Source organism: Saccoglossus kowalevskii, chromosome 5, assembly GCF_978046115.1.
Source record: "Saccoglossus kowalevskii chromosome 5, keSacKowa6.1, whole genome shotgun sequence".
NCBI classification, from domain to species: Eukaryota; Metazoa; Hemichordata; class Enteropneusta; family Harrimaniidae; genus Saccoglossus; species Saccoglossus kowalevskii.
In genome coordinates, this window is record NC_140645.1 from 43,504,333 (window position 1) to 43,521,763 (window position 17,431).

The 17,431-nt window shown below is 34.4% G+C and overlaps 1 protein-coding gene across 1 annotated transcript; it reads left to right on the top strand.

Annotated features, from left to right (window-relative positions):
- The first annotated feature begins 888 nt into the window (after positions 1–888).
- On the top strand, positions 889–4,794 carry LOC100375729 (uncharacterized). The gene is made up of 6 exons (XM_002737650.4): positions 889–983; positions 1,405–1,612; positions 3,052–3,207; positions 3,355–3,630; positions 3,878–3,958; positions 4,531–4,794. Exons 1-6 carry the CDS (start codon positions 918–920, stop codon positions 4,683–4,685), a joined length of 942 nt encoding a protein of 313 aa, XP_002737696.2. The 5' UTR covers positions 889–917; the 3' UTR covers positions 4,686–4,794.
- Positions 4,795–17,431: the final 12,637 nt, after the last annotated feature.

The window sequence follows — 17,431 nt, forward strand, 5'->3', positions numbered from 1 at the left end:
AGGTCGTCGTGCTGAGGAAAGAGTCAAATCCTATATGAAATTGTACAATACCATTATTGAAAGAATCGTGCCAAGTCGTATCTGAGCCCCATATTCTCTCATTCGAAAATCTGTGTCATCGCCATTGTATGAGGGAAAAAATGGGAGAGAGAAAGCGAAGAAAACAGAGCGATTTGGAGTTGATGTACTGTTAAGTTACATTTAGAGAATAATTGGCGTGTGCTTGTTAATCGTTTCTTCCATTGAATTGTGGACATGCCTGAGATCAAACTGGGGAACAAACTAGAAATCTAATTTTATCAACAAAGCGAAAATAATTTCCTCGGTGTACCACAACGTCATACAGTTATTTTCCCTTTGTTTAATTGTAAGGTTATTCTATGTTCTTTTTTTGATTGTTTTGTATAAACAAAGACTGAAACAGGATTCCTGTTGCTGACAATTATAGTTGATAATAGAAATGCCATTGTTAAACCAAACGCTACTAATATATTAATTAACAATATATTAATTAAATCTAAGTTATTTCAAACGTAATAAACAAACACACTCTATTATTGCACGTTCTTATGTGTAATTGTTCCCCCCAAAATGACTGACAGTTCTTGTGTTTAGAAAGTCGTTAGGCCACATCACTGAAATAGAGGGATGGATGTTGTACAACACGCAGTAACACTTTATTATTCTAATATTCAGTTTTCACATAATTGTCATCATTGGAAAAAGCTGCATGCGACGATTGTTACGTTAATTTGTGTAAATGCGTACGATGTTGTGATCTGCTGAACATGACCGCTGTCTGCAATGACCAAATATGCACACCCCCATGAGTTTAGTGGAACACTCCAACAACTTTGTATAAATATGACTGCGAAATAAACGCAGTACTAAACCTTTCGGGCGCAATAACAACCAAGATGAAGTTTATTATCTTCTTTTCTGTCGCTGCCATTGGAATGGTCAGTGCTGCTGGTATTATCAAGGTATGTCGTATTTTATTTCAAGTATCATTAGTCCTTTACGCGTAAATTTAAAATACAACAAAATGTTTTTGAGCGACTGGAAATAAACCCTATTCTTGTTGAATATAGATCGTGGTTATCAACATTGCAGTGTAAAACACTCAAGGCTTATATGTATTTAAAAAAAAAAAAAATAATGACACAAACATACATAAATCACTAAAAGCGCCCTGCTACCGCAGACAAATGCGCTACTTTCCTCTGTACTCTAACAATACCCTAAAATTCAGCTCAAGGTAATGTGTAATTAAACGCGGCCACGAATTGATCAGTTGGACATGTGAGTTCTGGACAATACAAACAATATATTATATGTTCACACACATATAAAGCCATGCAAATCATGGTTTAGAATAATCGTTATATTTTTTATTTTACACAGCATGACAAGAGCACTACGAGGGCCCGTCGTGAAGAACACCCATTGGGTTTCCCAGGGTGCATTAGTGCTTTTGGGGAAAACTACCCTTATAAGTGTTCCAGTGCAGCGTTGTGTCTCTATTGCCCTGGCGACATCGGTGATGGTGTATGTCAAGTATGCAATGGAAACAGTCAGTGTCCAAATGGCGAAGACGAAGAGGGGTGTGAAGGTAAGTAGTATTCTAACATGAGACAATGTTTTAATTGTCGCAGCGTGTAAGGCTACATTTTCCATATGCCCATTACACAATATTTACAGAACAGAAGTGCAGATATAATGAATTATTGTTAGATGCAAATTTGTAATCGACTAGTATCGGCGTGAATCGGAAAAGCTTTTAATGTTGTCACTCGGAAAACCTCATTTGATCAGTTAGCATACGAACAGGTTCAACTAGTTAATTCATAGTAGGAGCAACTACCAGACGTATGTGTTTGAAAACAAAAAAATAAGAGAAATTGGTTCAAAGTTCATGGAGCCACGTCTTGTCGGGGATTTCGCATTTGTTTTAATGCATGTGCGTTCACGCCCCAAAACGCGTATTGTAACTACACTTATATTCCCGCAGTTTAACATGAACGCATAGGTTCATTTTGTCGTCAAAAGTTTTTATTTCAGTGCGATTAATTGTTTCTATATAAATCAGTGCAAGATATAATGTATGCCGTCTAATGTTTTACGTCAACAAGGAAACATTTCACAGCAATCATTTCCGGCTCGTAATTTCGCGAAATCCACACAAAAGTGTTAATGGAGACAGTATTATTATTATTATTATTACGAGATTTGGAAAATATACTTGACAGGTATTTGAACTTCTGACAAATATTTTACTGGGACGCGTCGTTCCGTTCTGCAAGCTATCTATTTTTGTACTTTTTAGTGAGATCCACTACAGGTACTTTATTGAGGAATATTTTATTGGGGAATGTTTTTATTCAGATAGTAACCAATGATTATCTATTAGTATAAGTCGTCCGTCATTTTATTTAACAAAACAAAAACACAAATATTACGACCCAATGTTTTGAAATCGACGTTTTGATGAAATGCTAACCATTTATATACGCATTTGAAGTTTAAAATGTTCATCGCTAATTATCTTGGAATAAAACCACGGTTTTTTTTAGTCTGCTTGCGAAAACTAGGGACCGTACCGAAATTTAAGCCATGAACATTCTTGCATCAATTTTCATGTAGCACGAAACTCTCCAAAGCTCCCCGGGGACCCAGGATACCAGGCCGGAAACCGCCGGTTTGATTATGATCAACTCCAAAATGCAAAGAAATGTGGAACGCACACTGGAATGACAGAGCGAACAGGGGAATGACATGATGCCTTGTGACATTGCATATCGTTGCATTTAATGGCATGCTGCGTGTGGAGTGCTATATCGTGTTGCCGTGATAAGGAGTAGGTTGGCATAACGCATCGTGATATTGCGATATAAATGCTCAAACGACACTCAAATACGACATTCAAATAAAACATCATGTTTTTGCTTAATCTACTACTGATATAAACATGACTTGGCATCAGAACACCACGTAGCATCTGTAAATATCGACTGTTAACACGAAAATAACAATTCCATTTTTCTTTTACAGTCAGTGATGTTCCTTTCTTGAATGCCATATGCCCAAGCAACTATCCCTATAGCTGTGCCACAATGGGATCGGCCAATACTGTCTTGTGCATCTCAGAAGAGCAGATTTGTGATGGGATATTCCAATGTAGCGACGACAGTGACGAGTTTACGTGTGGTATGTATTTCACACCTGTCTGATTTCGTACATATAACACAAATACTGTTCCGATAAAATCAGCAAATTGTCTAATCTCGTGGAAAAGTGCCACAAATGGCCCACACAGAATTATTATTAACATCCTTTCATTTCGTTCGTTCTTAGATTATTCGGAAGCTTATGGGGACGCTGGCGGTCAATGTCAAGTACCAAACCAATCTAAAATAGGAACCGGAGGTATGGCGGTCTTACAGTCTCAGATGCTTGAAGCGCACAACTACTTCAGATGTCTTCATGGTTCTGTTGCTATGACAACATCACAGACTGCAATTGACGATGCCATAATAGCTGCTGCAAACTGCACCGCCGCTGGAACGATGATTCATTCATATCCAGGAGAGAATATCGCTTCGATATCGAGTGAGATTTCAGAAGCTACAGGTATTGTTTTGTTAACGTGAGCGCTTGACATGAAACACGGAATATTTCTGCGTTGTAGCAATTAGAAGTTTTAGTTTGTTTCTCTGTCTTCATGTTCAATGCGTCATAATTGTCCACAGTTATAGTTCTTGTTTTGTAGGTAGTTGTTATAAAACATATATAAAGACATATACATTTTATATAAAATATATATATACTGCCAATTTTGAAAAATTTCTTTCTGTAACCTCCATGTTCTTAATTTTAGGTTATGGTCTGACTAAACTGTGGTATGATGAGATTGCAGACTACAATTACAATGACCCTGATAGCAGCACTGGAATTATCGGTAAGTAAATTGTTTTTCTTTTTGTTTAATATTAATACGTATCTATAGATGATTGGAATATTACTTTACCTAATACGTTAAAGAAAGTCGTTAAACCTTCTCATTTCGTGTTATTAATTGAGTCTGCGAGTCTTCTGAAATCTCACATGGACAACAAAGGCCTGCGGTTAACATTTCAGAACATCAGTATGACACATGTTAGAGATTTGGTTGCAGAAATTTGAAAAAAATCAAATAGCATATGCCTAAGATTTGGTTTTGGATATATCAAAATACTGAGTTATTTTAAATGTTTGTTAACACTAAATAGTCAGCAGACGACCAACTTTGATTAAATGACAATATTGTAGATATAAATTTTAAAGTGAATTTATGGAGATATATATGTATGGATGAAACATAATTTGTCAAAAACAATATGGTGGTCAGTGACATACATCAACTACATGGTTTTAGAGTATAATTACAATAGTGAAATGACCTATTATTCTACACCTACTTGTCCAATACATAATCCAATTATCCCACATGACAGTTTGTGACTACTCAGTTTGTTATTTCTAACTTTTTAGGTCACTTCACTCAAGTAGTGTGGGCAGCAAGTACTAATCTTGGATGCGCCTACAACGTGGATACCGTAAACGATAGAGTCTACGTCGCATGCGAATATGAACCATATGGTAACTACAATGGCCAGTACACCAGTAATGTTAACACACCTATCTAATAAAAAAAATCACATTACTCCACGTGGTATTCACATGACGTCACGTGACACTTATTGATTTGTGTCACATGACATATTCATAGCCAATAAAAGTACAGAGTAATATGTATTTGTTTGTTTGTCACTTTATTTACCATTTGAATGTGTGTGTCAAAATAGTATCTTTATTTGTTTATTGTGGCTGCTTTGGTGCCTAAATTAGTTTTTCACACTGAAAACGTTGTTCCGACGACGTGCACAGACTGATAATGGCTCGACGAGGAAATTATAGTCGGCCCACGTACCCCAGTTTGCTTATAGACAATGAAGTCGACTGTTTGGTGCAGTGGTAAGCATATGAGTTCAAATGTGTCCCTAGGTTGAAATTCCGCAAGTTTTTGAATAACTAAAACTCATCTGCACAAGCGCCGTGTACAGAAGAACAACATACAATGTTACTTTGGTTACGTGTAATTATCCACGGATAATAAATTTGTGGTTCTTGAACGTCATGTGTTCTATAAATAGAACAATACAGTATACAACCGTTAATGCAATGGAATGGTAAACACTGACTATATAGGAATGAACAATTTGTATAATAAAATAACAGTGCATGTGCAAACATTATACCATAAAAACATGTAATTCAAACTCGGAATCAAATAATTACAATCCCTTGCCATGACAGGCAGTTGCCATACATATCACACCACCCTCAGTATGTTCCAAAAACGACGCTAAAAATGTCATGCAGTAAATTGCACATCTCAATAACTGGATGGTAATGCACAAGCTGAACCCCAAACATCAAAATGAACATTTAAGGCTTTGCATTCACGACACTACTGTAACTCAGTTATGACCGTAATCGGGTAGCACCAGCAGAGACAAATACCGAGTTATTTTATTAATTATACATACATCCAAACAAAGTTTGTAACAACTTATAATCACTCGTAATCACAGCAATCGCCTCGTGCCATGGCCGGGGAGCAGTTATATATTGACGTTTAAAATTTCCTTAAAGGGTGGTAGTCATCGCAGCCTGTCGTGTTCGATGTAAATAAAGCAACATAAAACGCGTGTAAAATACATTGTTTGTTTACATGAAATTCGAACACGCGGTGCGCAGCGTCCGCCGCCATTTAAACGAAACACTTAACATGGTGTAAGTTTAGGCTGAAAATTCAACAGAATAAATACATTGTTTATCATACCCACAAAAATCGCCATATTTAAAATTGTGATATTTCTAACAACTGATCTGGTTGGTCGAATTCCACCTGCTATTGTTTGGGACAATCACTCAATTTTGTGTTGAAACGCAGCGACCAAACTTGTATCAGCCAGTTGTACCAACTGATCGGTAATGTGGTTAATAATAATAATAAACTTTATTGTCATACTAGACCACCGGCCCATCATAATCTCAAGTTTACATTTCTTGAAAACAATAATAATACATAAATACATAAATGAACTGTAATATAAAATACTGTCCATCAAGAGGACAATTTTAGTGCCTCTGACCTTAACTTAAAAGCTTGATACAGGAATTTTGACAAATTACAAAGTGTAATGGGTAACTCACTTGTTATTAATTGTATGAAAGTGTGGTGTCCCTGGTCATGTAATGACTAACGTGGTAATAGCTCGTCTCTGTAGGCCTGGTATATGGGACATTCGAAAATTAGGTGTAATTCATCTTCAATTATTCCGCTATTGCATAATACACATTTCATTTCAAAACGATCTATATTATGCATACGGCCAGATTCTATTACTAATTGGTGACTCGAGCAACGAAGCCTTGATAAAGATTTCCTATGTTTGTTCACACTTACACTGATAATATATTTTTCTACAGTATAGTGTCGTTTTACCTGGCAGAACAAATTTAGGCGGCTCATAGTTGAGCATTCTTCCCGCCATTCCTGTTGCCAAATGTCCCTAATTTTATGTGCAAAATTTGCGAGGAATGCAATTTCATTTCCCACCTCTTGATTGATCCACACTATCCCAAATCCATACATATTCAAAATATTTCGAATATGCGTTACCCAGTTAATTTTACCACGTTCGTCTTCCCGTACTAAAAGAAGATACGATTGCTTAGCAATCTTACTTTCTTCCATACAGAATAATTTTAACCACCATTTGATACATTTAATATATGTAGTAGTAAAAACTGGGTAACGTTCTAGTTCACCTAATACAGCTAAATTTTGGGTACCCCCTTTAACTCCAGGGAATCTTTTACAGTATTTATAATGGACCCACTCAATACATTCATACTTTTTGAAACCCCAAACTTCAGATCCATAAGTCAGAATTGGATATATCATGAGATCAAAAATTATAAAATATAAATTATTCGGCAATTCCCCAAATGTTTTCATATATCTGTTAACAATATAGAGAGCTTTACTTGCTTGGTCTGATAATGTTTCTGTAGCTTTGTGCCAAACGTTCCTACTAGAGAAAACAATACCTAAATACTTATAATAAGGAACCACTTCTAAGTTTAGGCCATTATATGATCATTTCTTACCCACATTTCTGAAGACAATGATTTTAGTTTTTGATAGATTAACCTCCATTTCCCATTTTTCATTAAATAGACTAAGAACGTTTAGGAGTCTCTGTAGATCTATTACAGTATCAGCAAATAACACAATATCATCTGCATAAAGCAGAATAAACAGGTCTTTCAATTCCTGTGTAATTTGAATACCCATGTGACCAGCGTTTCAAGCATTACTTGCAATTCATTTATAAACATAGCAAAAAGAAAGGGGCTTAATACACAGCCTTGCCTGACCCCTAATGGACACCTGAACTGTTCTGTGTCATATATTCCCACTCTAACACATGTTTTAACATCTTCGTATATACTCTTAATCATTGTAAGCATGTTACCTCGTATACCATTTTCTAGCAACGACATAAACAACAAGGGGCGGTTGACGGTGTCAAACGCTTTTGCGAAGTCCACAAAAACACAATAAAATCTGCTACCTTTTTTCCCCGAATATTTTTGAATGATCGCGTACAGCGAGAAAACATTATTCATGGTGGAAAATCCTTTCCTGAACCCAGCTTGACATTCCGACGATTTATTATCCACTTCTGCCCAATAGACAAGTCGTTCATTTATTACAACACTGAACACTTTACTGAAGTTATCCAATAATGTGATACCTCGATAATTATTCACATTGTGGGTGTCTCCACTTTTGTGTATATGTACGATAACCCCAATTGACCAACCGGTCGGGAATTTTCCAGAATCAAAAATCAAAAAGCATCAAAAGATATGGCTTCAAAATATTTTCTGTTGTTTTAAGAAATGTGGTTAAATACTAGCGACAGTATAAAACTATTTGACACCACTTTCTCCACATGAAAATACACGTTTGGATATTAACCTGAATGTTCCATTTACTCAATAAAAAGAAATGAAAGAGTTGAAGCTAGTGGCCCCGACCACTTGGCCGAAACTAACCGCTTGATGACGTTGGGGAATCCTAGTTAACTTGCAAAATGTATCGCCAACATACAACATGCTAGAAACCAGCTTCCAATGTAAACCTACATAATGTTTAGTCATACAATATTTGATCCAAGTTGATAACGCAAATCTCAAACTATGTATGCTCTAATTAAAACACCCCTCCATCCATACTTTTCAAGACATCAGATGATGGTTCTGATGATACAGTAATATGAATTCAGTTTAACATATCCTCTGTGCTGGGGTTGGGTGTTTTGTTCGGGTAGACAGAAGTAAAGTTGACATTGTCGCTCACGAGGCCCTTATCATAATATGATTTGGATTAGAACCCTATATACACATATAATCAAATAACATTTGTTAGATACTGTGGTAATATTAACATTGTAATACATTAGTCTCTTGTGAAATCATATCATAATATAGTGGTTCCTGCATACATACTGCCTCCACTTGTATAGTAACGTTTATCCGTTGTTGATGAACAATGTACCATTTAATGGGAAACCAAATCGTCCCTGATTACTAGCCTACTATCCTTAATCTCTCAGCACTGATACTACAAGATCATTAACCACAGACTTTGCTGTTGCCATATATTTACTTTTTGCAGAGTTAATATCCACACTTAAGTGGAAAGTGTACTAACGTCTGAGGGAAACTTCTGTCCCGAGGTTTCTAGTCTTGATTTTTAGCAGTATTACTGTCATTCTGGGCTACTTAAACTCTGAAAAGCCAGTTTGAATGATGGTATCTCTACACTACGCATAGTCGGCAAATAATTCAGAAATTAAAACGGCAACGGGAAACGCCAAACTCCTTGGGCTTGAACTTTAGTTGTATAGATTTAACGATGAACATACTAATATCGCCTTACAGAAACTATAAATTGAAGGACTCACAAAAAGCAATTAATCAAAAGTCGCTCAGCATGGGCCAAAGCGCTTTGGCTATGCCAAATATTTATATAATGAAAACACAGCAAAGAATGTTATAGACAAAAGGTACATTGATCCGGATTGTGAACAGTCATGGAAGATTTTTGTAGATATGTACCTGAAGCATTTGGGGGAAAGTTGATTTTTAAATGTAATTATATCAAACTGAAAGATTACCTGAAAGAAAGTAAAAAAATCTAATTATTTAGAATAACGAGGAAATAATTATTGGGGATAAATCAGTGTATATGAAAAAAATTGTTCAAAATGGAATTAGAAAAGTATCACACCTAATTAATGAAAGGGTAGTGAATCCATGGCAGGGTATAGCGCGGGAAGAATGGTCCTTAATACTTAAAATCGAAATTGTTGTGTCTTGTATCTGCTATTCCAGAAGAGTTGAAAAATAAAAACGAGGATCTAGATTTGATATACTTTAAACTTATTGGAATGCTTCTGGAAATAGAAATCTGAAAACAAAAACAAAAAACAAACAAAAGAGCTTTGTGACAGTTCGTTTGTCTCACCGGTAAGTGAAAAAAAATGTGGAGTTAAACTGAAATGCTATTGAATAGGGCAAAAGTTACAAACTTATGATTAAAATGTCAACGGACAGTAAAATATGATTGTCATAACACTAAGTCCCTCTGGAGAGATATTGTTTCTGGTGGGATGATTGTGCATGATAAGCTCTGATTCAAATGAAACATTACTGGTGAATTGTATTTGTTTGCTTGTGAGAAAACACATATATTTCTGTAAAATGAAATCGAAAAAGCCAAATTTTGAGCCCTTTGTATCTTATTGTAAACGAATTTACAAATATGAAAATTACATTGCATAAGAAGGTAAAACAAGTAAGAATGTATTGCACCTTAAAAAGTGAAGCACTATACTGCTATATCTGAGAAAACTTTATTGTAAGACAACTATACTAAGTACCAAATATAAAGTTGATTAAAAACAAAAAAAGTCTCTCTGCAAGACAAAAAACAGTAGTTAATCTGGTTGACCGCAATATTCTCGGGATACATTAAACAACTTATTTGATAAACTCAAAACAGGACCAAGGTTGAATTTAGACAAAACTGTTAATGTGTTCACATATTTTTCTCTTATGTCGACTTGAAAGATACAAAAACAGTTACCCACTCTGAGAACAACCTTGCTATGAATTACCAATAAATGAAGGACTCACTTATTAATGTCAACAACATACTCCTTAATTGGTTAAACCAACAACGTCATGTTCTTCCCAAATTAGAGTTGTTTGCAGCCGTGCTTTTGTGATATTGTGGTCGCCATTAACACATTTGATTGTGTAATAGTAGTTTTCGTGTTTTTTCACTCGCACATGGATCTAAATAATTTTAAATTCATGTTGTATGCAACTGATTTCACTGCAGTAGCTTGTGAATTGTGGCTTACCTGTGTACAGGACCGGATGACGGCTATACAAACAACTGAAAGCACTGGTTACATTTCATACTTTCAGATCAGTAACCCCATATTGTGACCCCATAACGATGGTGTTAGAATAACAGTTACTATCCAATGTGCTATGCAAAAAGGGTGCTAACAACCACATCGGCTTCGTTTTGAGCATAGTATGCATAGCGCCACCACATGTTGAATATGAGGGGTTCTTAGTTATTGACATAATTGGCACATGTGAATTTATTATGCAATTTTGACAATTTAATATCAGCAATATAGATCACAATAATACACTATAATAGGATAATGACAAAAGCGATAATAGACTCAAAGATTATTTGAAATGTAATATTTTGTTAATGCCACTAAAATCTGATTCAATTAATTCATTTCCATGTTAGCTAGCTGAAACAACCATCGATTCGTACACATGTACACAATTATACGCACAATATTCACAATACAGTGTTTGATGTTATTGCCTTGAAGAAAACTTTTTACTTTATACATTTTTTAGTAATAATATTATAATAATAATATTGAATCACTCACAGATGTAGAGAATGGTCCATGGCAAAATAATTCGGAGATCCCATTATTGCGTTTGTACCATTCTCCGAATCCAATATGAAGATGTGAGGGATTGATTATTCTTACTACATGTGTAAATCACCACCATAAAAATTAAACAAATGTAGCTCGATATTTTGGAGATGTTTGTTGAAATTAATTTACTTGTGAATAAACGTTAAAATTATTGTGTGATAACGCAAAGCCATGACGTCATAAAAACCTATAATCCTGATAGTGGTAATTTAAAAACAAACAAAAAACAACAACTTCATTTTCTCATCATGATTAACAAAATAAGCAATGAATTCGACGCTTTTTTTTTATATAGCAATCATCTTTGTTGATTTTAAATGGGATTTATCCGTTTTGTGTGTCTATTTTTTTTCATTTTCATACAGTGGCTGTCTAATCGAAATCCGTTTAATCCTTCACATAATCCAACGTTTTGTAGTTTAGTTAGGTAATTCTCTAGATCATTATCTACTAATAACTTGAGTATTAATTGCACTACTGGTGTATTATTCATAAAATAAGGATGTGTTCCAGCATGGGGCACACGAGCTGTTCACAGCATGAAACCCACGTGCAAATATATTAAGAAAACTGTAATTGTTTTAGCAAATTTTCGTAATTTAAAACTGATTGTATCATATTGATTTTACAATGACATTAATTGTTAATGCTCTAAGTTGTTTCATATCACGACATAATACATCATATGGATGCCTTCAGTTCCTCGGAGTGAGGGACTATCTAGAGATCGTATGCAATACTGTACAGCTCATTCAAACACCGTAATGAATCAACAGAATAGGAAGTAGTTCTCTTAGTGCGCCATCAATAGTGCCGATTTTTTTATAATTGTTCTCTACCACTTTATAACAACGAATAACAATACAATACATAACATATTTGTACAAGCATTTGTTTAAAAAGTACCTAAGAATCACCACCGATAGCTTTATACAATATTTTATACCAACCGTCCCCATCTCTTTGAGGTATATTATATCTCAATCTAATACAATTTTGCTATGAACATTTCACAATCCTAATTACGTCACGTAGACTAATTATTACATTGTCATCAATGTACCCAGTATCACTCAATTAACATTCTCACTCATAAAATTAACGGCTTATACAGTTTTCATATTAAATTATAAGAACATGCGAACCAGTGCGAGACGTTTTTGAAAATAATTAGTGACCGTAAACTTTCACCTCACAGAGAGTAAGGAAGTTTTTACGCCCTTTCAATACTATGGAGACATATTGGCCAGATAAGCAGCAGTCGAATGGTATAGTTACCGAGTACGAATTAGCTGCAAAGTTGATTTGGTCCCCACACTGCTCGCCGAATACCTCTGCCTGGTCACTGATCAACACCACAGCGCCATCAATACGTTCTCCTATGGGCAGAGTTAAGAAATGACATGTAGCGTTTAGACAATGAACATAATGGTCAGTTAGGTGTAGATTTATAATAAACGGACTTTGCGTTACCCGGATGTAGTGTATGTTACGTACACAAAGCAAACACACGTACTTATAGTAGAACTCTAGTAATGTATCTACAATAGGTCGTAACTATCGGTGGATTATTTACAATCACTATAACTGTTTCTAAATAAGAGTGTACTTAGAAAGGGATGCAAAAACAACAGTTGAATTATTGAAACCACTAATGTATGCGAGAACATGCAGGAGGTGTGTTGGAGATACATCTGAAATAGAGGTCATAAATAATTAATTATATTTACGGTAATAAGTAATAAGGGATAAAATGTTAATGTCAGACAAGCATAACACATTACAACACTGTTATTACACTTACTGAAGTCGAGTCTGTTGGTTATTATAACATTTGTGATGGTATAAATTCGAGCTAATTCCACCTTCCACCAGGCGTCTTGACTTTCCAGGGTGTGACTGCAGTGAGGGGTTCCTGAAAAGTCTGGATTGCTATTGCCGTCAAGTGCGAGTAAAGCAAGGTACCCGTAATAGTTGCTGATCTGACTCGCAACTACACCATCACCATGTGTCAAATCTGTTGCATCGACTGAAAATATAGAAATACATCGAACTTGCAGTCTATTTGCTTTTTGAGATTGGCTTCCAGACTTTAATACTTTGTGTAATTACAATGTTATGTTTTCTTCACGCATTTGTTCTAAAATATATTGGTTTGTGAAGCTATTGAAATATGCCATTTATGAAATTTTTTGATATAATATATTAAATAAAATATACAAATATTTGCCTGTGTGTCACCTATTCTGACTTTCTAGATGTGGTTGAAAAACTCAACATTAGAAACAATAATTAGATTATAATATTAATAATACTGTTCATGAATCTGGAACATTATAAACCATACATTTATAAACAATTGTCACCTTCTTGTTATAAAGATCAGATTCTCAAAAACGAAAATGGAAAACGCTATTGGTAAAACGCATCATTAATTATGCCTCACGAAAATTGTGTTCTCCGATTAAATCCGCACGGGTTCACAGTGAAACCATAAAATTCGATATTCACGATAAACTATCACCCACTCATTGAAATGTATTCTGCTTTCATTGTGTGATTTAACATGGACAAGATCAATGCACTGAGTCAGCCCTAGGAATATTTGAAGAACAGCGGTACTTTATTATGTGATGCATTATTGAAGCTTTTGTAACACTGCGCTATGTCAAGCATGTACTTGATCGGCCAACGATGCACGCTCAGCGCGCACGGATAGTTTAAATGTTATATTATGCCACGTTTATATTATATTATATGTCATAACATTCCATGAGTGTCAAGTAGTCAATGATATAGATGTAATACCATATTTAAGACAATGTAACTGTTGGTATGATGATCCCTCACACGTTGCACCAACACATGATCGTGTACGGTTACGAAATCCACATGTACACTGACTCCATGGAGACCACGAATCCCACTCGTCATCTGTAATTATAGTTAATAGTTAGGTGCACTCATTTCGGATTAATTTTGGGTGTTGTTAAATTCAGTATTGCTACGATTGGTCAGACAATTTTCAATTGGAATTTATTCAAACATAGAAGTATAGAAGTTAGAGATTATATCGGGAACAACTCAAACTATCCATGGATTAGGCAGTGTGATTATTTAGTAACTAACACGCAGTGAAAGAGGAAGCGATCCCGTACTGCATGTTTATATTTTTCAATTTAGCGATAGATAACAACCCGAAATGTCACCAAACAGATTTCATGCGAGGCGTGCTATCACGTTTCCTATTTCCGTCAAATGCTACATTGGTTCTGCATACAATATAATCAAAAGAATGTGTACGAACGGAAATGTGACAACAATATCGAAAATTATTATTTTTACGGAACTGTAAAATCCATTATTTTTGGAGTCAGATCTATAACAAGTTAAATAATGTCATTTGACACGTATGATATTATAAAATTACAAATAAAATAATTAAGATAAACTATGCTTGTTTTTAAAAAAAATCAAAGCTGTTTGAATGTAGGTCAATGCTCACTGGTGCACGTTATCCCGGTAAATGTATTGATCTCATCACGTATTAAAGTGGATTCACATTCGTATAGAGACAGCTCATTGCCCGAACACTTTAACACACATCCAACTTCCATTCCCAATGACAGTATCTTGCCTGACCATGCTGAAAATAATAAAAAAATAATGCCGTATGTATTTGGTCATGCAAACTCTGAAGTCTAATACGATTTCTTTTAAATGTTCAATATCATCAGATAAATCTGGTTGTGCATACACATATTATCCTTTCAGATAAATCTGAAGTCGTTTAATCAAATAACCTGAACTTTAGGCATGTTCAGATGAAAAAATATCATATCATATCATATTATCATATCATAATATTTTACTGTTTACCATATTGCTAAGCATGAAATCCATCCCAAATAAACAGTGTAATGTTTTGTAATTTGTTATATCTGATAACACCGAAATCATTTATTGCAATTATTGTACCAACAATCCACACATGTATACATTTGATTAAATTAACATAAAATATAATCAGTGAATATATATATATCACTAAATACATATCACATACTGGAATTTGCACTTGTAAATCCAAGATGTCTGCAAGCAACCACAGCGACTTGAAAACCCCAGCCTTCCATGCCGATAACATCAATCCATTGTCCAAGCCATTCTATGAATACGCGAAGAGTACCGTTACCAATACTGTCTGATCCATACAACCTTTCTGCATTCACTACTGCAGTAAGAAAGTATTGTCGTATTTTTACATACTCAGTTAAAATACGATGATGTAAAACGAAATTGAAATAACAAAAAGTTGGTTGTGAATGCCCTATGAAAAAAATCACTATAAACCGTTGTTGCATTATACACAGGCCAAACGCAAGACATAAATACATTTGTTGTGAATCTCAAAGTTAACTACCTGTTTGCAGAACAATTAAACACAGCAACAATTATAATAAATTTGTTTTCGGACATTTTAAATTGTGTATTTATGAAGTCATGTTATGAGCAAATCAAACGTACGTACTACTTAGTGGCGACTTGCATAAACTACTATATTACGTAACTGTACAGTTTGGTATCGGAAAATGAACATTACAGTATGCAAGAAGTATTATTTTTAAATGACTCATCGTTTTAAGCAGTTTAGATAGATACAGCAATATAAATTACCACCTTTGTAATAAAACAACATTTGGTTAGTGTTGAATGGGTTGTGGACCTTTACATGACAGAATCTAATTGACTACTATCAAGCGCTCATATTATTAGCTTATATTTCTAGTTATATTTACGCATATTTCGATGGTATGTAGATATATAGCTAAATTAAAAAAAAAAGTTTGTAAAGTTGACTATAGAATGTATTTTTCTTCTCCCCAAAACATGAAATTAATAACCTAGTGATTATTCTCTCATAATCGCCCCAAAATAACCTATGCGTGTCTGGAAAAGAGTTTTGAAGAAATTGTACGATGGCATGTTCAGATGAAAAAATATCATATCATATCATATTATCATATCATAATATTTTACTGTTTACCATATTGCTAAGCATGAAATCCATCCCAAATAAACAGTGTAATGTTTTGTAATTTGTTATATCTGATAACACCGAAATCATTTATTGCAATTATTGTATTGCATGTTCACAATTATTTAAATGAATGCACGGAAATTGAAATATATATATATACATACATATATATATATATATATATATATATATATATATATATATATATATATATATATATATATATATATATACATACATATATATATATATATATATACATACATATATATATATATATACATATATATATATATATATATATATATATATATATATATATATATTATCATATATTATTATATTCATTAACTGTGGGCTATAACTTCAGTTGGAAAATTTCAAATACAAGTAATAAAAATTTAATATGTACCCTTTATTACTAAGAGAATTATATGAATGAAAATGTCTACCTTCAATAACTACATGGCATCTAATAAATTGTACTGCCTGGCCAATACAATATCGCTGCTTAAAAGTTGTATTGTTCGGTTCATGAATACAATATCTACGTCTTTCTCGATAACCAGTCCCCGAGGTAGTGCCACAGTCGGACCATGATGACCAATCCGCCCACACATCTGTGGTAACTGAATAAAATATGAATGTTCGTTTATTCAGTGATCACAGCATTTAGTTTTCGTAGCTATCACAATTAACCTTTCGGTGTCCACCCGATAATTTGATTATTCAATCTGTATGAAGAGATGAATACTTTTGACACTAAAGTGTCAAAACAAGCGTGTTTGATTGATAGACGTTAGAATATTGAAAACAAAACGATAGTACAGATTTACTACGGCATCCGAAACACAAAAGAATACATTGTCATTACGGCACCCCACTTACAAATGGGTGAATAGTCATTACGTCATCCCAGATATTAATGAGTGAATGGCCATTGGTATATTTACCTCATACCATTCAGTGTATGGTCATTCCGTCATTTCAAATATTCCAATTTACTCATCATTTACTCATACGTACCTGGATCTGAAACATCACAATTCCTTCCAGTGTATCCACTTCCAACTTTGCAAATACATTTGTACTGGTCTTCATTCACTGTAACGCACCAACCATTGTTATTACAAGGGTTACTGGCACATGGATTTCTGTGAATCTAGAACAAATATTCGATCAAAGTTACAGGCATATAAAGAAACAATTACGAAACACGAGATTCTAA